We start from the raw sequence: 22,064 nt of genomic DNA, 5'->3' as shown, positions 1-22,064 counted from the left end.
TACCAACAACATGGGCATTGCCTTAATATACCAGTTGTTCTGGTATTCTATTAGACAGGAGACCAGAAGGAATCTTGGAAGAAGAGAAACCCTCTTTAATAGCTAAGAGCTTCTGTTTTTTGTCATAATTACATCTGTTATATTACATGCTTTAGAGAGCTCAAATGCAAAGCCGTTACTGGAATTTCAGTCATTGACTGAAGAGCAAAAACGCAAGGGTAATTTATATTCAGCTATTATCATAGAGGAGGTTCTGAAATGAAATTGGTTTTAACAGCAATGTTCTAATGCAGATCTAATTTAACTAAAACACAAAAAAACCCAAATACATAATCCATTATACGAAAACAGAACAGCACATTGGTCTAAAGAGCATTATTAGCTCTTTATATCTCTCTCCACTGGAAACCTGGTACTTGTTCCAGTAAGTCTAACAGGGCTCAAATCAGAAAGCCTGCTTGCATAACATATACTACTAATATATTCCAGATGCAGCTCATCCCTGTAAGCTACCATAAATTCATTCCAGGTCTTTTTTTAATTAGGAACCCTTTCAAAATTCTCTTCTCTGAGTGGCTACTAATAGCTCTCATCCATATTCCAACCTACTAACTTCTAGGAATACAGAAAATAAATGGGCTGGGATAACTTATTGGGAGTAGACACTGAGCACAGCTCTACAACTGCACTCTGCCAAAACAGCAGTTGCAGCCCTTTAAAATCACTGACCAATTATGGTAATCAGACATTAGGGTCTGTGTGTGAATGCAACAGCAACTACACCTCCTCAGGACAATTCCTGCCAGTGGACAGTGAAGAGTTAATTTCTTGTGTATCAAAACACAGCGCAGAAATTAAAAGCTAATCATTGTACAGGGCTTACTGAGCAGAAAGCCTTTATGCCACCTGAAAACGAGTGCAGTTTTGCTTGGTAAAAAGTAAGAAAGTTTGCTGACACAAAGTGACTTACTCAAGATAGAATTAAGTTCACAGAATCTTGAAAGCTGAAACTCTTAAGATTCAATTTCCAAATTTAATAACTGGGGATTGTCATCATGACATTCCATCCAGTATTAGCTGTAAATATTTGGCAGACTTGCAAGTCGAAATTGTTACACTACAAGTACTATAGCTGTCAATAAAATCCTGAGGCTTTCTTTCATACAATTCATCACCTTAAGACAAGATCCTATTTTGCTCTGTGCAATATCTACTGCATTTTTAACCAGTATACATAACAGCATCAGAATTTTCAGTGTCACGGCCTGCCTGTTGCAATCTTTTCTACAATTGAATTAAAAAGCCAACCCAATGAATAAGGATAAAAAGGCCACTACATTTACAAATTATTTACAGGGAGCCCATCTATAAATTTGTATAGTAATATATCAATAGAAATTCTTTATCCAGACCCAGCTTATCAACAATCAGCTAAATATCATCTTTTTTTTTTTCCCCAAATATCAAGCTAAAGAAAAGAGGTATAAGTTGAGAGCAGGGATAAGTGAAGATCCCACAACATTTTTGCTGAACTAACTCAAGCTTCAGTGCCCAGATGTAAAGGCAGGAATGAGTTTTTGATAGAAAATACTCTCCCCTGGCAGCAGGGCTATCTAATTTGATATGAAACTTTTCTCAATTTAAAAGAAAAACAAAAATATAACTTCATCCCATGCACACACCCTGTTTGCACAACAAAAATTAAGATGACTGACAAATGTAGACTTAGAATAGCTTCAAATTATACCAGTCTGGTGGGGACTTACCTCCAACATCTCACTCAAACGCACATCAGTTCTTTGCTAAAAAAAAAAAAAAACAAAAAAAATCCAGTCATTACTATGCAGAAATTAAGAAACATATTTGTCACTGAACAAAGACAACTGTACATACCAGTGTTTTTATTGTTCTCAGAGATTTTAGCAGTCCAATAAGCAACTGTCGTTTCCTCTGATTTGCAAGGAGCCCCAAACTAGTTTGTGTGAACCCTTCCTTTGCTATATTCAGGTGTCTGCAAGGTAAAATTAACATAATCTTCAACAATTCATAAAATAAAACTTACTTCTAATCAATTCTAACAAGTCCAACAAAATACATGGTAGAAAATAAGATTATCAGCGTTGTTAGGGGAACTCAGAAAATGAGATTGTACCAAGAGACAGCTAAGAAGGTACATCCTCCCTTCTGCACTTGTCTGTGGATCAGTGGTATATCTACAAAGCTTTCTGTTTCAAAGGGAAATACCAATCATAAAAGTGAGAGCTGCAAGTGTTTGCAACTGTTTCAGTAACTACTACCGCTAACAGCATTCAACTCATGAACAGGAAATACCATCAGCAAGCACACTTCCTGGGTTTACAGATTTCCTGTTAAACACTTCCCCACTTTCAATCTCTGCAGTTCCTTAAGCAAATACCTTCTTCCATTTGTGCAAATAACCGCTGCCAGCTGAAGGCCACTCTGCAATGATGTAACACGTTCAAGCTCCTACAGAGAGACAACAGGTTAAAGAAATATACAAGTTAAACAAATATACAAGTTACACACCACTGAAGACTACTGATTAATACATTTCTCTTGAGATGTTATAATGACTTTGTGGAGTTACTTCATATATTATATGTTTCATCATTTTATATACACTAAGTCCTGCAATGTAACATTAACATAAACTGTATTTTGAAATGCAATTCTCTTTTGAAGATAAGATAGTTGAAATCTGTTTTCACTGCAGTGGGACTCTCTACACTCATATATTGCACATTTAGCCTAAGAATTTCTATACCATTAATGCATTACAACAGAATGATCAAAGCTTCAGGGATAGAAGCACAGGGCTTAATTTGCATTAATATGCCAGAGAGCAGCAAAACAAAAAACACAAATTGTGTTTCACACAGCATTTTCTTGTTTAGAAGCACTTGTGTTCTACCAATTTAATAGATGTCACATCATAATGAATGTTAATTGTATCCTGTTGACTTTCAGCTGAAAACTCTTCAGCAGAGGTGACCTGAATTTAGCTTGATTTTGACTTAGTGAAGTGCCTAGCATAATCTCAACTCCTTGAAAAAAATAAATGTTTTAATACAACTATTAGGGTTTCTTGTGTTAGAACAGCCCTGCAGAAAAGTGCATTCTCTCCTCAGGCTACAGAAAAAGAGTTTTGTTTGTTTGTTTGAGGGGTATTTTTGGGTTTTGGGGATTGTTTGGGTTTTTTTTTTGCAGGGGAGGTTTATTTTATTTTTTAATTCTGCTCATCATTTCAAAATGTATCAAGTGCTTCCATGAGAAGGGAGATTTTCACTTTGAAAACTCATCTAACTCTAATAATATGACAAGCAAAAATGAGTTCAAAGTTCAGTTCAGTTTTAGATCAGCTCCTGGTCAGTCTCCAAATCACTATGCTGCACCTTCCATCACAACCTGCTCCTTTATGTTACCAGTGTTGCTTTCTTATAAATGACAGCCTAGCTGCTGATATGCAAAAAAGAAACCAAACTCGAAGATTACTTTCTTCAGTACCTACTTCTCTCTAAAAACATACTTTGCAAATACCAGAGCTATTCAAAAAGCCATTGTTCCCTTGTTCAAGAGGAAACACGTACAATAAGGAGCTACTCCACTCCAGTCCTGCTTCTTGCAAAGACTCTGTAAAATCTCTCCTTTGAACACAACTGGATGGAGAGGAATGAGGAGAGAGTGCAGCCTAAATATTTCCAAAGAGGGAGTCTTCTGCCCACCATTTAGGGCTGAATAGAATTTTTCTCTTCTCAGAAACAGTCTTTCACCCACTGGTTGCTCCTAAAGCACTTCTTTCTTCCAAGAACAGAAAACTGTAAATCCCTTAGCTGTGTCTGTGCCATGTCTCTTGTGGCCACAGGAGTGCCTGTCAGACCAGTACTTGACACTAGGCATGGGCTTCAAACCATGATATCCCTAAACTACACTTTGCACAGTGAAAATGTGCCCAGGACATGTGTTCAACTGCATTTTTGGTTCTTGTAATGAATTGTTACTGTAGTTTAGCACTGAACTGGAGCTGCCATTACAAGTTCACACAGCACAGCAGGAGGTTCATTTCATGTATCAGTGGGAAAGTGAGACCTAGAATGCCCACCAGAAATCTCCAGTACTGACAAGAATAACTGTGCAGGCCTGTGCCCCTAAGTAACACTGAAGGATTATTGACTTAATCAGGCACAAAAGCATTTAAGGAAAGTTTTTAAAATATTTTTACTGGCACAATAGATTTTTAACTGTCCTTTTGGAATATCTGAAAGCACTGCTAGGTATGAAACAGGTTCACCTCACTAAGATGTCTGCAAAAGGAACCTTAGCATTACACAGCAAAATGCAAGAACATTTGCTGCAGTTCCATTATGCAGTGAGAGGTTTTCAAAGTGAAGCTGCTGGATTCAGGAAAAGCAGCACTCACTCAAAACTATCAATTTCAAACCCACATAACAGTGAAATAACACCAGAATATTTTTTATACCATACAATTACCCTTTCTCCCCCTTCTACACTGTCTTGTGAAGACTCGACCAGTAGCACTTACTTTACAGTAGCACTGACCAGCCTCCTTCTGCAACAGCCTCCCACTTCATCACCCCTTTAACTAAAACTGAAACAACTTTACTTTTACAGCCTTTTTCTTCCACCTGCTATTGCAGGAGATGACGCAAGCAATGGTCACTTCTCTCCCCACTATTGTTCTCTAAACAGCAGCACTCCTTTCCCCAGGCAATGATCCCAGAACACAGATGGCAACTTCACTAAGGCTGGATGCACTGGCCATAAGAACAAGAGAACAAAAAGGCTGTTCTGTCCTCTGGATAAGAGGAAAATGATCGCAGCTCCATGACATCTACTACAGGTTAATAGCCAGGAAGCCATCTTTGTTCTTCCACACTCTCTCCAGCTTCTTGCCCAAAGAATTGCCATAATCACCAGTACAACAATGGTGATGTAAGGTGCTACACACAAACAGAAGTATTCACCACAGGATCATCCTCAGGCTAACTTAATAACAATCACCATTTTCACTTTGCAGAATTGTTTGGACATTACTCCCAGACACATGGTGTGACTTTTGGGGATGGTTCTCTGCAGAGAGGGGAGTTGGACTTGATGATCCTAGTGGGCCCTTTCCAACACAACATATTCTGTGACTCTGTGATTCTCACAACTGCCTGAGATTAGTGGCAGTTAAGTGATCTTAAGAAAGATCACTACTGCTTTCTCTTATGGAATAAGATGTGACACCACTCCTAAACAAGGGCAATAAAGCAGCTCCTGCTCCAAGTCCATTACAGGTATTAGCCAAGCCTGTGAATTCCTGAATTTTGAATTCTTCACAAGGCCTTGTAAAATGACCATATTACAAAACCTTTATCATCCTAAGGACTTTCAACTCAATACACCGTTGGCTTTCACTATAGAGACAGAGCTTTAGCATACAAAAATAGCTGGTTCCAACCAGGCACTAGCACCCCTACTACAAATCACTATAACAACACAACTGCAGCATTATAGCAGCACAAAATTGAGCAGTTTATTCTTGAAAAGTGTTAGTTGTCTTACCTCAACATATGCAGGCTGTTTTTCAAGGATTAAATCTGCAACTTTCTTAGATACCTTAAAAAGAAGAACACTCCATGTGATACACAGCAATCTCAATTAAGTAGGCCATGCCCATACCAAAATTCTACAAGCTTATCATTCTCTACCATTAAGTTCTGCATTTTTCAAATTTATTAATAAATATTCCACAACAACATATAAAAAATTGTTAAAATTATGATCAGCTTTCTATAGAACCAAGATAAGAGAAATGTTCACAAGTCCATCTAGCAATTAGTGGGCATTTTTAGACTACTCACTTAACTCTGCTTGTTAAGGAACGTGCTAGAAAAGCAAATAGAAATAATTTGAGGCACTGCGAGTGTTTACACTTTGCTCATGCTATTGCTAGAGTTCAAATTTAAGTCAATGATACAGCATGGTGTGCTGGCTTGGGCTGGATTATTCGATTTTCTCCAAAGTACCAAAAGGTATGGGGCTGTTCTGGACTTGGGCTGACACCAGTTTTGGTAACACAGAGGTGTTTCAGTTGAGCAGCGCCTGCAGAGAATCAAGGCCTTTTTTACTCCTCAAACCACCTCACCAGCAAGTGGGCTGGGGATGCACAAACCTTTGAGAGGGGACAAAGTAGAGGCAGATGACCCCAACTGACCTATGGAACATCCTAAATGTACAGTGTCATGATCAGCATACACAGTTTAGGGAAAAGAAGGAAGGGAAGGATGCTCAGAGTGATGGCATTTGTCTTCACAAATAAATGCCACACATGATAGAATCCTGCTCTCCTGGAGAAAGCTGCCTGAACAGCTGCCTGCCTATGAAAAGCAGTGAATTAATTCCCTGTTTTGCTTCACTTGCTTTTGCTCTACCTATTTTTTAGCTATTTCTTCTGCATTATCTACCTTTATCTCAACTCATGAGCTTTTTCACTTTCACTCCTCCCATTCTCCCCCCTGGAGAAGTGAGTGAGAGGCTGTGTGATACTTCATTGCCATCTAGAGTTAAATCACAACATGTTTAACACCTACCTTTGAGACTGATACTGCATTAGACTATGTGAAAATGAGTATGCATCCTCTATATATTATACCCTTTCTTTAGAACACCGAATATGTATATTTTAAAATGTTCTCCACTGCTCTGAGTGTAACTCTAAATAGAATGCTCCTGAAAGCTGCTGTCTGTATTGAATTTAAAAACTGGGCATTGCTACCTTAATCAATCTCTTGTCCACAAACATAGAAGCTTAAAAAGAAATCCAACAGTGACAGTCTTATAAATGCCAGCTTGAGAATAGTGTATTTAGTTTTGTTTTTTATCAGGGACTAAAAATATTTAAGAAATGGTTTCATACATGACAAAGCAAATATTGGTATTGCTCTATATTCTTTTAGGGGAACAATACTCCCAGGAATGGAAATAAAATAAAACTGGCTATGACAGCCAGCCCACAAGGCACTACTGGCAAAGAGAAACAGGTTTTTGTAAACTTGACTGCTTGAATGCTATGTCTGCCTAAACATAGCACAGATTTGAAATCTTCAATCAGCATTCCTGAAACAACCTTATATTGGCTCCACCAGCATAATTCCCATCCTCTGGAAGAGCACATGCACATAAATGGTCTTTGAAGTATTCCAGTGTCATCAGGGGGCAAGTTGGACAAGGATCATATACCCAGCTATGCTTTCCTCCTTCCATATCAAAAGCAGGCCAGAACCACAGAGCCATTTTAAAACTGTTCAGTTGTTCTTAACCTTTTAGTTGTTCCATAACTAATAAATCTTTCCTCTGCAAGACAGCAGAAAAACCACTCCAGAGTGAGGTTAGGGTCAGGATAGGATAATATCAAGCTGAATGCTACACAAGCCTACATGACCCTGGGGCACTTAAGAAATTTTGTTCACTCCACAGTCTATGCACTGTGAAATGTTCACCTTCTTTGTTCAACATATTCTTCATATTAGCCCTGTACCTGTAAAAAACTTTAGAACATGGATATACCTGCTAGCTATTCAATGCTCTAGTATTGTTAAGCAATGTTCAAGCAGTACACATGAATAAAAGATACATTTCTTTTCAGTTTTTACACTTTTTGTTTTGCAAGTCCTCAGTTACCCTTGACTAATAACGATCTCAACATCAACAAGCACCTGCCACAGGCACTTTTTTTTCTTTTCCAGTAATTAGTGGTACTACTTTTCCATCTGAGGTTCCAAACTCTCAAATACTTTTTCAGATGAGCAATACTATTCGCAGTTACTTCATTTATTTCCAAACTGTCACACCTCTTTTGGCATCTTCCATACAATTGTGCTGTGCTAAGTCTTGGAATCCTGAACTGCAGCTGCTAGCACTAAATGTGACCATGGTTATCAATGCCTGCCAACATTATTTCCTGAAGGGATAAACAATTTTCTCTTTCTTAATCGCATCAGTAAAAAATATTTCATCTCCTGAAGAAAAAACAACATAGCTAAGGATATTAGACTACTAATGAAAATGAAGTCTAGAAGACATACAACTAAAAAGCCCTTCTAATTCAAACTGTCTGTAACAAGACAATTATAAATTAAAGTTGTTATGATACATACATTAAAAATGTTTGAGCAAGTTGGGATCTTTCTGGTGGAATGGAAAACTATTGAGAAAACTACAGAAGTCTATAGTGACCCTAAAAACAATAGGATGACCAAGATCAGCTGTGCAAAGGCAGTAAATCAGTGAAGACCAGAGCTCTAGTACCTGTAATTCACACACATATAAGTGCTTTGGATTAGAGAAATTTAGAATTTGGTGTTATCTCCAAACTATTATTGTAAATTCCTCTGCCAGTTGTAGGTACAGACACTGAAGTGAGAAAGGCAGTATTAGTTTTTTGCAAGAGCAGAGCCATTGTGTAATATGTCAACAGGCTTCTTGAATCCTCTGTCTAATAATCTATTCACGATTAAAATATTTTTAGGACTGAACTAACAGCATACAACATTCTGCAGTTTTGTCTTCCATGAAAGACACTAACGTCCTTTAAGGCAAGTAGGTCTAAATGACCTATCACAAGATAAATGGGTAACAACTGAGACACAAGAAGCAAACAGTCTCTCACACTCTACCTGAAAATATGACATAAGGACATGAAACACAACATATGAGAAATTTTAGCACTTTGGCACATGCTTAAGCAGGGAATAATTCCTTCCTACACATGAAACACATTTTGACGAAATTAAGAAAGAAACAAGCAAGGACCAATCCTGACTGGGGGAAGTTGGTGAGGGAAGAACTGGACATATGTTTCTTGTCAAAAGCTTTGGGTTTGAGAGTTTTTACCTGTTTGTATTCTAAAAGAAAGCCACATCTGACCATATTTACTGGAAGCCCTGTGCTCAGTTCTCTCCCCTATTATTCATTAGCTGCATGCACTTTCCTGTTCAAATGTTTTGGCAGCAGCCATGTCCTGAAACTACTCCCTCAGCTGCAGCCAGTTCCCATCCTGCAAGCAAATAATGGCCAAGACATTGATAACACATATCAGGATTATGCAGCATATCTCACTGAAGTTGTCTCAGTCTTGAGAGCACTTCCTTGCAAAACAAGATCACTACCAGATGTCCTCTTAAAACTAAAAAAAATGCCACCACCCAAACAAACACACCAAAAAATTACTACCTCTCACCCACTTTCAACTTCTTTCCTTATAAATCTTGGTGAGAAACATGGAATATTTATTTCCTCAACTTCTCACTAATCTTTCACAAAACTTCATAGGTATATTATGGGGAAAACAACTTAAAGCAGAAGACACTTGGTTTATGTATTGTTATCAATGCAAGATTCTCCTACACATATCATTTATTTGAAGACATGAATTAGGATTATTACTTCTATTTTACTTGCAGGTATTCTCCAAATGCCACAGTTAACAGATTAGTTTCCTGTACCATGTTATTCATCTCAAAAGATTAATGGAACAATAATTAATACATGAATAGAACATTTAAGAGTCTGCAACATAACAAGCACTTTTAAAACACTGCAATTCTGATTTCTCCCCAGTCCTCGTAGTTACTACTCATTACATTTCATTTGGTTTATTACATAATAAGTCTGTATCAGTGTTCACTAAAAACCCTTGTGAACAATTAACACATTGGCAAATGAAAAGTAAGAGAAAATATCATCTTCAAGGAGAGAGTTTTTAAAACATTTTAAGTCTTACATTGCCAGAAATCCCTCAAAGAGATACTACTCCACTATTCAGCTAAGATTTACTTACTATATTTAAGATTTACTTCCATGATTTCATATGATTGTATGATTTAGTCATGATTTTCCACCATAAAGGCACACACCATAATGTTAAAAAATTATTTAGTATCTAATGTGTTAAGAAATCAATTTTTTTTATCAGTTACACTTCTTGCTAGACTTATAGCAAAGACAACAAATTGTGTAAGGGTACAGAGGAAAAAACTTTACTTACAGCAGCTTGCTGTTGTTTTAGTTTGTCTCTGTAGTCTTCCAGTTCTTGAAGACTAAGTACTGGAGGAAGCCTCTACATTTAAATAATAAATTAAAATCAGTAAGAAATTAAAGGTTGTTAACGCACACACAGCATTAGCTAGGAAATCAGTTTCATTAAAGAAACATTCTTGTGGCTTCTGTAATCTAATTTGCAGAATCAATCAATTTCTTCAAATGATGGATACTGAAATCAATTAGTGTTAAAATATACAACATATGATCATAAGTGCCTCATGTAGCATTATAATTACCTCAAAGTTATTTCATTTTACGTCATATATGTATACACACAACCACCCAATCACAGAAATTGTCTCTGTCAGTTCGGTAAAAAAATACATAAAATATAGAACAGATTTGTCTCCTCAGCCATCTTGACTTTTTCACTTCAGTTTAAATTACAAAATGCCTGTTAGCATATTCTACTACATTAAAAGAAGAGACTATATACTATATATATGCACCAATACTCTATGCTAGAAGCTGCACACAACTGCAAGATAACCTAGGGGAGTTCAGTGTTGTATTCATACAAGATCTAAGAAACAAAAAATAGCTCATTGAAACAAACATACTTTTGATCTTCATTTTTTGTTATGTTACTATTTTTTCTTTCAAGATGACAGCTTACCTCTAACTCATACTTCACAATATCAAAGGAGTCATTGGAAAAATAAACTTCTTCAATGCTGTTAATTATTTCCTGTTGTGCCTGAGGATCAGGTGGTTCTTCATGTAGTTCTCTGAGCTCCTCCTGCACGAAACAAAACAGAATTTCCATCATGTAATAACACATCCCAGGAAGAACGACCTTTTAACAAAACTAACATCTTCCAAAAGCCACTTCCAACATTAGCACAAGAAGCAATGGCAACATACAGAAAGTACAGAACACTGTGGCTTGCATTTCCCATTAGGGAGAGCAAGACATTCAAAACTTCTCAAAAAACATAATGTAGACGTCAATGCTGCAGCCCACTTAAACACTTCTTCACTGATTTATGGTACCAAGTGCATGCTGAGTCCAGTTTTTTCCTCCTCACCTTTAGAAATTCTCATAATAAACTAAAAATAAACTGGCACACTATTTCTCCAGAAGGAGAAAAAAAATTTGCACAAAACCAAAACAAATAAAACCTGAATTTTTTAAAAACACAAGAGCCCTCTTTGTAAATGACAGGTAGACAGTGCCATTACAAATGCATAACTTTTCAATTCAGCCCACACATTCACTGAAATAAAAGATATGCCATTAAACACTTGATTTCTACAGGTAAAACCAGAACAGATCTGCCTTCTTTGCACAAGATTAACAGCTCTCGGATTTTAGCACAGAGGTCTAAGCAGAGATGTGCTGTCAGCCTTCTGAAAGCCAATATTCCAGAGATAAGCATGCCCCTCCTTGCTGTCACAATCTCCTCTGGAAGGTCCCCCCAACAACCAAGATGCTTCCAGTGGTTGACGCAAACCAAGGCCTCAGCCTGACCCTCCTCTTCCTGTGCTGCACTGGACATTGCAACTAACACTGGCCCTCTCCTGGATGTCGTTCACTCAAAAAGAATGAAAAATCGTTTATCAGAGACTCAAAAGGGAGAAGTGCTAGAATGTTCTTTCATCAAAAGCAAATATAAAATGGATCAAATTGCTTGAAAACGAAATTAAACTGTGGTGAAGCAATGCAGCAGACTGAAGAGTCCCATAATGACCCTGAGCCTCCCAGCAATGCTGAGTTGTTCCAGTGGGGCAAGGTGCTGGTATTTTCATCACAAAGAGTTCAAAGGTTTATTTCACCTGTGTGGTACCCAATTTTAGATTAAATGACTGAACAACCACTAATTTGCTTATTTTGCACATCAGCTGAGGTAAGGTCAATGTGCAGACATCCCGAGGCAAAGTGACCCTTACAGCACACAGCAAGGCGCTGCTTCTATGCAGTAAGAGGCAGCCAAGGGTTCACAAGTGGGTGGTTTGGAAGAGCATCAGAGGAACCACTGCTCCTCTGAAATACTTCTCACAAGAAAAAGAAGAGGAAGGGAAAAGAAGGAGAAAGGAGAGGGAAAGGAGAGGAAAAGGAGAGGAAAAGGAGAGGAAAAGGAGAGGAAAAGGTAGGGCGGTGGGGAAATAAAAAGCAACGACTCCGATACAGAGAAAAACGGGTTCCAAGCGTATCTCGCGTCCCCGAGCGGCCGCAGCGAGGCCGAGGGAGGCCCCAGGCGCGGCCGCCGGCGGTGCTCGGGCGCCCCCACCGGGCCGCGGGCCAGGCCGCAGCCGGGAGGCTCCGAGCCGCCACGGGGCAGCGGGGAACGGGAGGAAAGCTCTCCAGCAGCCACCTTCTCCCGCCCAGGCGCCTCCGACCTCCCTCTGAAACGCCTGGTGCAGTCACTGCCACCAGCGCGGGTAAACGCAGCAACCCACGGCCAGCCAGAGAAAGGACATGGACTGCACCGACAGACTGAGAGAAACAAGGAAATAATACAGTTTTATCGTTATATAGCTGTAATGGTAGCTCCATAATGTACACTCCACTGTAAATCAATTTCACATATTACACTACATTGAGTTTTAGCTATATGAAACTAAAATTAAAAATTATCCAAGACAGGCAACAGGGTCCACTTGTGAAAAGTGCATATTATATAGCTCTACACAGATATTTATTATATGTATTTTGTTCTATGGATTAGTAGTGCTGTATTAACATATTAATAATATGATAAATGTAGTCTTGTAGTTAAAAGGTAATTCTTGTAGTTAAAATAGGAACTACGTAAGTGGGATATTTTTTTAAGAAAGGAATGAGGCACTCACACAAGATAACAGCCACAGGACACCTAAATCTTTCAGAGAAAAGGAATTTATTGTTCTCTTATCAGAAGAAACTGACTTCTTCCTGCCTGGCTAAGGATCAAAGGCACCTTAGGATTAGGAGGAAGAAGTTGACAATGACCAGACCGAATCCTTTGTTTGAATGGAATTTATGCATCATGTATGAGATGTATGAATATTCAACAGGCTATTGGTTTTAAGGGTTAATCCTTTGTTAACGGGTGTCCTTTTTCGGGCTTGTGCAGCCCAGAAAAAGGTACCCAGAAAAAGTTACCTCTGTAACTCTTTGTTTCTATTGTGTCATATTGTCCTAATTCGAATTGTCCAAATTATTATTACTCTAATTGTATTACTATTTTTATAACCATTTTATTACTATCAAACTTTTAAATAAATTTTAAAAACAAGTGGTTGGCATTTTTCACACACTGAACCACTGCAAATGGAATAACTGAATTTATCATCCAATATTTGCCTACAAGCTCCTGCATGGCTATTTCCTAAAAGAAAAAAAGATTAAAAACTAACCACAGAAGAAATGCTTAGGATCATTTGAAATTCTGGACTACTGATACCTTGTCATGTTGGTGAAACAGTATCTCAATACCATAGGTCAGTGGTGATTTACATCTGCTAAAGATGCATTAAGAAAGCCATTATGGACACAAATTCTGGATTTGATGTTGGAGTGCCTAGGAAAATTGCTAAGAAACCAGTTTATTCTGTCTCAAAGATCACTCATCTGAGTGTGTTCTTGCCAAAACACTACTCGGGAAAATATTTATTAAATGACAAGGTTTTTCTTTACCTTGTTCATTTTTTTCTAGAAAAGCAGTCTAGTTATAACTTTCCAGGATAAACTTTAGCTCCCCCATAAATTACATTATCTGACACCAGATTTTCTGCCATGATAACCTGCAGCTTTCAGCACATCACGCTCCAGTAGTTTGAAATAACAAACATAGAGAAGGCAAATTTCTTCATTCACCACTAAAGGAGGCAACTATCCCGAGCTAAAGTTTATTTGCTGATATTCTATTTTCCTCATCCTTTCAATCAGATACACAAAAACAATTTTACTATGTAGAAATAAGCCCATAGTTTCAGTGGTCTTGGCAAAGGGCCGGTTTAGCTCTGTGGACTTGGTACTCATACACTTAGTAGAAGGAAAGAGAGAAGCTCTATTAAATCCCTCAAGGTAGTTTTTCACCCCAAAAACTTGTCTAACTATTGCCATATAAGTATTTTCCTTAAAAAGAAAAAAAAGTCAGCATTAAAACACATTTAACATCTTACATTTTATGTTAATTCAGCAATTCCGAGTGCTATTCTGAACAGAAAAACCTGTCAAAAATTGTGACAGCAGGAATCTCATGATAATACCCTTGCAGAGAACTTTGCCATTGCTAAACAGAATTAATTAGATCCACAGGAGGTCAGGAAGAAGAGCATATTGGCAAGGTGGACACCACAATATGCATTTCAATCCACCTGTCCAGGTTAACACATGCATTCAGTAGTAGGAACTCTAGTAGGAACAATAATGGGCCAACACAGCCTGGTAAGATACTGTTTCACAGGCTACTCATTTTTCCAAAGTTTTATTCAGCAAGAGGCCTCACCTCCTACCTAAAACTCGTGTCACTTGTGGTGCCAACTGCACCTTTTTTTCGCCACTACTTTGGGATCACACTTTCATAGAAAAACAATTTATCCTGTCAGGTTACCACTAGTGCAACCGTCAGCAGCAGGCCTCTCTCATTATGTCACCTAAATAGATCAGTGAAAGACAGCAGCTGGAAAGGAAAAGAAAGAAGGAAAAAGAAGTCTGACAGCTTTGCGTGCTCGAAGAAGCCATTGCTAAATAAAACACAGTGCTTACATCCACACACATCTCACATCATTTTGTGTTTCTGTTCTATGGAAATAGGAGTTTTCAGTGTAGAAGCCTGTGGCAATTCCTTGAAATGTATTTGACAAGAGTCATCTCATTACAGACTCCTCTGAAATGCAGTTCAGCAAGTTTTAGATGTCTACCCAGCTATTTCCCAGTGCATCACACTCTCCTTGTATGCTATGTTGCCTGTAGCAGCATCACCAATATTGCCCTGTTGAATGAAGCATTACTTGTAAGGAGTAGAAGCAAACACTTTCTGCACTCCAGTCACTATCACCTAAAAGACTGGGAAGTGAAGACATTGAAAAAAGTTAACTGATAGTACTCAGAGAAAAACATTCTAAACAGTTTCTAATCTAGTTAAAAACTGAAGCTCAGCAACAGCCTATGCACTTTTATCTGGAGATTACCAGGGACCAAGTCTGCCCCGGTAATCTCCAGATTGAACCAAAAGCACACCAATGAATTTGCTTCTGATTTATATCCCTCCATTCTGAGCATAAATAACACTTGTGCTAAAATCCAATCCTAAATACAAGCATAAGGGCTGTGCTCAACAGATTCAATCAGCAGCTATACTGCAACACTTCACCACTGTGAAATAAAAGTATTAAAGCATTTATATATGTATCTGTATACACACATGCAAACACAATCTTTGACTTCTATCTATATACAAAGATGTATTTAGACATTATAGTTGTCTTATAATCACAGAATACACTGAGTTTGAATGGACCCACAAGGATCATCAAGTCCAGCTCCTGGCCGCGCACAGGACCATCCCCAAAAGTCACACCATGTGCCTGAGAGCATTGTCCAAATGCTTTTTGAACTCTGTCAGGCTTGGTGCTGTGACCACTTCTCTGGAGAGCTTTCCAGTACTCAACCACCCCTGGGTGAAGAACCTTTATCTAGAATCTAATCTAATGTGTATATATATTATATTATACTATCACAGTATATATTCAATATAACAGCATACATATATAACTATGTATATATAACAATCTAATATTTCTCTATATGTTTTATATAACAATTAATGTCTATAATACCATAAAATACAATGTATAACTACATCAATAAACTTACTTTGGTTTTCCTCCCTGCTCCTCCTTCCCCAGCTAGGGAAGGCAGTACCACAGAGAAGTTTGTGGTATTCCCTATCTTTCATAGAAAATGCTCAGAACCTCCTTTTGATCTTCCCTTGTTCAATATGTGTAGAGAGTACCTACTAAAAAGCTCTCACTCTGCCAAAACAAACATTATACCTTGAAAACAACTCTCTTAATGGACAGAACAACAAAGTTGGATATGTTCTATCCATAGAACACATGTTAGCCACACTACTACTTAATGCACTCCTGAAAATCACTCAGCTACTGCTTGGGAAACAGAAACCCACATTCCTTTATCTATAGGAAAAACATTTTTAAATAGTCTCAGTGTTATTTACCATGATAATCTACAAAGTCAAATAATATTTGTATATTGCACATGAGCTGATTATCATCAAAATAAACATAATCTAATTCAAAGTCAATTCACCATTAATCCAACACACTTGAATTCAAGCATGCAAAATATCTACCTCAACCTTTTGTGACAGAATCTGCTAACAAAACTGTTATCAGCTTTGGAAACAACAATAACAGAATGATTCAAAAAGAATTAGTTTCCCTGGGTAATCAGGGTATGCCAATGAAGTAAGGGATCTTGAATGATTATCTAGTTCCAGCTCTCCTGCCATGGACACCTTTCACTAGACCAGGTTGCTCAGAGCTCCATCCAAGGGGTCCTTGAACACTGCCAGGGATGGGGCATCCACAACTTCTCTGGGCAACCTGTCATATCCAGCCCTGCAGTTCAGATTTGGCTTCTCTACTTTATGAGACTTTACGAGACTCAAACTATTACACACTTACTTCCTACTGAGGTACTTCCCTATGTGAGTGAGCTGGCTGCATGAGTCTGTATTAAAAAGTTAAGCAAGTTTGCTGGTGATTTGCCTTCATATTAAGAAATTGAACTTTTTCAAAATAGTTGCAGAACTTATTGGAGTACCAGTTAAAGTGAGTGAATACACTCAGGTACTTCACTAAAATGTCCAAATGCCTAGCAATTTTATTGCCTGAAAATAAAACATTGAGTACAGTCATCACTTCATCATGCTGGCCACAGTCAGCAAATAGTCAGCAAATCAACTTCCTAATATCAAGACCTAAAAGAATTTTGCTGGTTTTGCTCTCAGGGAACGGAATATCAGCAGATTCTTCTTCCTGTCCTCCATATTTCCCATTTGATCTCCAAACTAATGTGATAGTTCCTCATCTCAAAAAACATGGGTTTGTATGTAGGGTTGTCTAACCAATGGCTTGTCCTTTTACCAGTAACTCATACTGGCCCTAATTAATGCTGACGCTGCAGCCTTTCATTCTGTATACTTCTGTATAGCTTTAATGCAGCTTTTGAAGTTTTCAGTAACATTTGCCCTAAATCAGTCTGGAGATACCTATTTGAATGTGGAAGTGTGATTATGAAAGTGCAGCATCATAACCATTCTGTCATCAAAACAGCTTGAGACGTTAATGATTCAAGAGTTAAATAAAACCAGTTATTGCTACACAGTATAGACTTATCAGACATATAACATCAAACCATTACAGAATGGAAATCCAGCCAAGATACCCTACATCTGCTTTCACCTGGAGAGCCAACTTGGCAAAAAACTGGTTGCTCAGGGAGTGGCAGGAGTCTGCAATTGTGAAATTTAAGTGATGGAGATGTGACAGGTTTTTCAACATTGCTGCAACTGAATACTTTTGCTCTTTGATATCAATATATTTGCCACTGTTTCACAAAATACAATGTACCAATTCAGAGACTCTTACCTGATTTTTGAAATTTACAGCAATGCTAATTTTCTCATCTGCCTCAGCACAAGCAATGCATTACAGAGTACTTAGACAAAGAAACACAAGGGCTCTTTCAGTTTGATTTTTTAACTATTGTAAAATAGGTCATCTAAATTCAAGTCAGTAATTTAAGTATCTTATTGGTTAAAGGCAAAGACCAAATTCATAGAAAATAATAGACAACAACCACAGAAGTCTTGTGAATCCTCCCCTCAGAACAACAGGAACAGCCAATTATTGTGACAATTTTACCCTCACACACAGATTACTCAGCATGACTTGTGAGATGACAGTGAGGTGGCTTCATTTAAATAGTGAGACCTAAAAAAATACCAAAAACTACTGCTATTATAAAGATCTAACTTTTGAAATAGAACATGAAGTTAATTACACATGCTGAAGATTAAAACTATGAAATTACAAAAGATACTTACAGCACCAAAATAATGAATAAACTAAATGTTCTGACTAGAATTATACAGGCCTTTCACACAGCATCTACTTCCCAAAGTAAACTCAAAAAGGCATTTTTCTTTTTTCTTCTTTTTTTTTTAATTCACTCCAGCAAGAAACCTAAATAATATTAAGATCAGCATCCAGAGACAACTGAAAAGTTTCAAGAAAAAATTTTCATGCAAATTCATTTGAAGTTGTCTCACAGCTCTTAATTTTTTCATTAAAACACTCTAAAAGACTTTCAGCAAGAAATAAAACTGAAAAAAGAACAACAGTAAGCCTGGCGTTAAGGAAAAAAAAAAGACACAGCTAAGTGTCATTTAACTATAAAAAGAAAAACTAAAAGGGAGTGGGAGGGGAGGGATGTTGTATCATACCTTAGTAGGAATCCGTAAGTTTTCAATTGGACTGAGGTCATTAACACTCTCCTGAGGACTTCTTAGACCCTTTAAAAGAATTTTAATAATCAGTTCAGTTTGATTCCTTTATGCATCTTGCAATCAAGTCTTACCTGATGTTGAATAGGTATCTACAGGTCCCTTAATAAACACTCTGACATGTAGCTGGAAGGCTAAGACCTCATTCTAGCAACATTTAAGCAAGACCATTGGTATATAAATTATGCTCCACAAACATCTAAGCATTTCCAGTTTTATGCTGCAATATTTACCTTTTCAATACAGTTCACTAACATTTTCTTTATCAAACTCACTCACATCCTCCTGTCAATGCCCAGATGTTACCTTAAATTTTAGAATGAACGTGTGTCCAAAAAACATAGCATACTTTGTTCCACTAACTTAATGATTTAATGGAATCAAATAACTGAATTCAAGTTAGGTGCCAGCTACTCTAATGCAAGATTATTTCTGCTTGATGGCATATTTTTCTACTTACCATATTCCACTACTAGGACTGGCTTTCCCTATGTGTAATTGAACTGAAAAGGTTGCATAATCCACACTACCTTCTTTATATAATTATTACTCCTTAAAACACATATAGCCACATAAATAGCATGTATGTTTGTTGAATATCAAACATATTCACAGTTTTCATAGGAAGGTTTGGGTTAGAAGGAATCTAAAGTTCATGTAGTTCCAAGCCCTGCCATGGGCAGGGACACCTTCCACTAGATCAGGCTGCTCAGGGCCCCATCCAGCTCAGCCTTGAACACTTCCAGGGATGGGGCACCCACTTCTCCTGACAACCTGAAACAGCATCTCACCATTTCAAGCAGCAATACCACAGAACAGGCTGCTTAGCACATTTTCTGCCAGCTCCCTAGGCAGAAATGAATCTACGCATTCAAGTTTCAGATATGGTTCTGACTCTGGTTTCCCTTGAGACTTCAGTGTGCTCCTGTGAGTCAAAAGTTTCAGGCAGACTTTCTTCCTTCTCTTGTGATCAATGTTAACAGTATTTTTTCCAAGCCCCTTTCTGGTCCTGGGTACCTAAATTTCTAAAAGGACCTACTATATCAGTTTATGGTGAGAAAGTTTGTATTTATTCTTTGAAACTGACAAAAGTGTTGTACATCATTTTAGTGCTAACTACTACATTTTACAACTGTTTCATCCTCCCAAGACTCCCAAGATGCAAAATCTCTCCATTTTGGTTTTGATTCTCAGATTTTGTCACGCATCACCTCAAAACATCCTCCCTCTGCAGTTGCCACCATCAAAGATGACTCACCTCTATGCATCAGAAATTCAAAGTAAGAAACAAGCAAAGCAACTGCTGCAGTTTCTCATACTTCACACAAAATCTTCCTCGAGTCCTTTCAAAAATATGCAGTTCTAGTGACTTACCTCCAGAAGAAATATAATGTTTCACTTAGCAAATGGTAAATAGAACCTAATCCTTTCAAATGACTGAAAATTGCCTAAGTTGTTATCATTTGCAGAAAACATCACCTCCACACTGGGCAGGCTTCCCAGCACTCCTCGCAGTCAAGCTGAAAACGAATCATGTAACCCTCTACTGAAGCAGAACAGAACATTATTCTGGCAGTTCCACTTTCACACAAGTGTTCATTTTTAAGTCCTGCCTCCTGCATAAGGATCACAACTCTGAGGGCAAAGTTCTAGGGCAAAAAAAGCTTCTGACTTTCCCATGATTTACTTTAACTATCTAGAATATCTGATGTGAGTGACACAAGTGATTTTTTTAAGTTCTCCAATTAGACACAAATAAAGTGGCTTCTTTTCAGGGGTATCTTATATTTGTGAATAACTGAATGTTCTGCTGATACACTTCTCAATGTTAGAAATATTGGTCCAAAAGGAGGTTAGATCTACATAATCCTGGAGACAACCGGTACAAGTAGCAGACAGGAGTGAGGTGACAGACACACACCGAGTGCTCTAGCACACACTCACTATGTGCCCACCCAAATCTGTCCCTGGCATCTTCTCAGCCTCGCCTCCCTTTGGACCAAAAGCACTTACTGCCAGACAAAGCCATGTTACAGAACCACAGCCCAGCGCTCAAAATTATATGTCAAAAAAGCAAACTGACACGGGCCCGCCCTGTCATCTTCAACAACGATTTCTCTCTCTGTTGTGACAAGAGCTACGCGTTGGCACCTGCGCACGTTTCCATTTCTCGGAGGAGAAAACAAGGCGGATGCGTGGGCAGCAGGAGCCCACACGCCCCAAGCCCTCCCTCCCTCCCTCCCTCCCCGGCAGGACAGAGGGCGATGCCCGCGCACCGGCGGCTCTCCGGAGTGCCCGGGCGCGGCGGCCCCGAGGAGAGCCCGGTATCCTGCCGGCCCCCGAGAAGAGCCGCTCACCTGGCGGGTCATCAGCGACTTGATCTTCTGCATGATGGCCCCGCCGCCGCCCCGACTGCGCTCAGCGGCCGCGCAAGGCGCCGGGGCACGGCGCAGCCATGTTGGGCGCCACCTGACCGCGCCCGCCCGCGGCTCCCTGGGAGCGGTAGTTCCCGAGCGGCAGCCACGACTACAAGTCCCGGCAGCGCGGGCGGCAGGGCGGGCTGTGGAGTCTGAGTGTTGAGGCTCGGCTGTGTACATTCGGACGTGCTTATGTCTGGAGATAAAACGCATTTCTGTGTATGGAGACAAGCTAGAGCGTACACGTAGACGAGGAGAATTTCCTGGTTGTCTCGGGTTCTTTCGAGCGTTAGGCACAGAGCGCGTCTGGCCTGATCACGGGTGATGGATGTAGTTTGCGTCGGCAAAAGAGGCTTGTATCATTCTTATTTAGTTGTATTGATAGCCATTTTAAAAACACACACACACACCAAAACCCACCAGATAGCTTTTAAAATCTAATTTATATCCGCACAAGAAAAGAAAGAATTTATCCTACAGTCGAGGCAGCGTTCGAGGGTGAGGCCACCTGCGCATGGACTGTGGCATGGTTGTGCCTGTAGGAAAAAGGGTTTTTTCCTTCTCCAGGGCACGTAGGTCAGCTCCGTGTGTTTCCTGATCCTGCTGTTACCCAGCGCCGCAGCTGCTGCTGGGTTGTTGCAGGGTAGGGCAGGTAGGAGCAGGTGCCTTTGAAACCACACACTGACAAAGGGAGGGACAGCAGCCATGGTCCCTCCCTGCTTCCCTTGGCAGGACCTCGCTACTTCTGGCTACCATTGAGAATATCGTGTAATTGTTTCGTGGAAAACCTCTAACAACTTTAGCACATAACAAAGTTACTTCTAATTAATAAAATAATTAAAATTTGCAGATTGTTGGTGCTGCAAATAGTGTTGCTTTAATGTAGTTGCTTCTATTCAAAAGGAGGGGTGTTTGATTTGTATTAAGTCTAAATGCCATTTAACAACTGGCGCAAGCTACTGGAAAGAAAATCAATTTTTCACATGCATGACATTTGTGTGAG

At 38.9% G+C, this 22,064-nt stretch overlaps 1 protein-coding gene across 1 annotated transcript in view; it reads right to left on the bottom strand.

The window, feature by feature from the left end:
- The window catches only part of VPS50 (VPS50 subunit of EARP/GARPII complex), a 78,659-nt gene extending 57,546 nt beyond the window's left edge, over positions 1 to 21,113 (bottom strand). The window contains exons 1-8 of the mRNA XM_030971315.1: positions 21,002 to 21,113; positions 18,585 to 18,653; positions 10,742 to 10,864; positions 10,070 to 10,141; positions 5,587 to 5,640; positions 2,417 to 2,487; positions 1,894 to 2,011; positions 1,767 to 1,802 (exon numbers count right to left, since the gene is read on the bottom strand). Of these exons, the coding sequence (XP_030827175.1) occupies positions 1,767 to 1,802; positions 1,894 to 2,011; positions 2,417 to 2,487; positions 5,587 to 5,640; positions 10,070 to 10,141; positions 10,742 to 10,864; positions 18,585 to 18,653; positions 21,002 to 21,034 (576 nt within the window). The 5' untranslated portion in view covers positions 21,035 to 21,113. The remainder of the gene's footprint in view (positions 1 to 1,766; positions 1,803 to 1,893; positions 2,012 to 2,416; positions 2,488 to 5,586; positions 5,641 to 10,069; positions 10,142 to 10,741; positions 10,865 to 18,584; positions 18,654 to 21,001) is intronic.
- Positions 21,114 to 22,064: the final 951 nt, after the last annotated feature.

Source organism: Camarhynchus parvulus, chromosome 2 (genome assembly GCF_901933205.1).
Source record: "Camarhynchus parvulus chromosome 2, STF_HiC, whole genome shotgun sequence".
NCBI classification, from domain to species: domain Eukaryota; kingdom Metazoa; phylum Chordata; class Aves; order Passeriformes; family Thraupidae; genus Camarhynchus; species Camarhynchus parvulus.
This window is presented reverse-complemented; position numbering and strand designations above follow the sequence as displayed.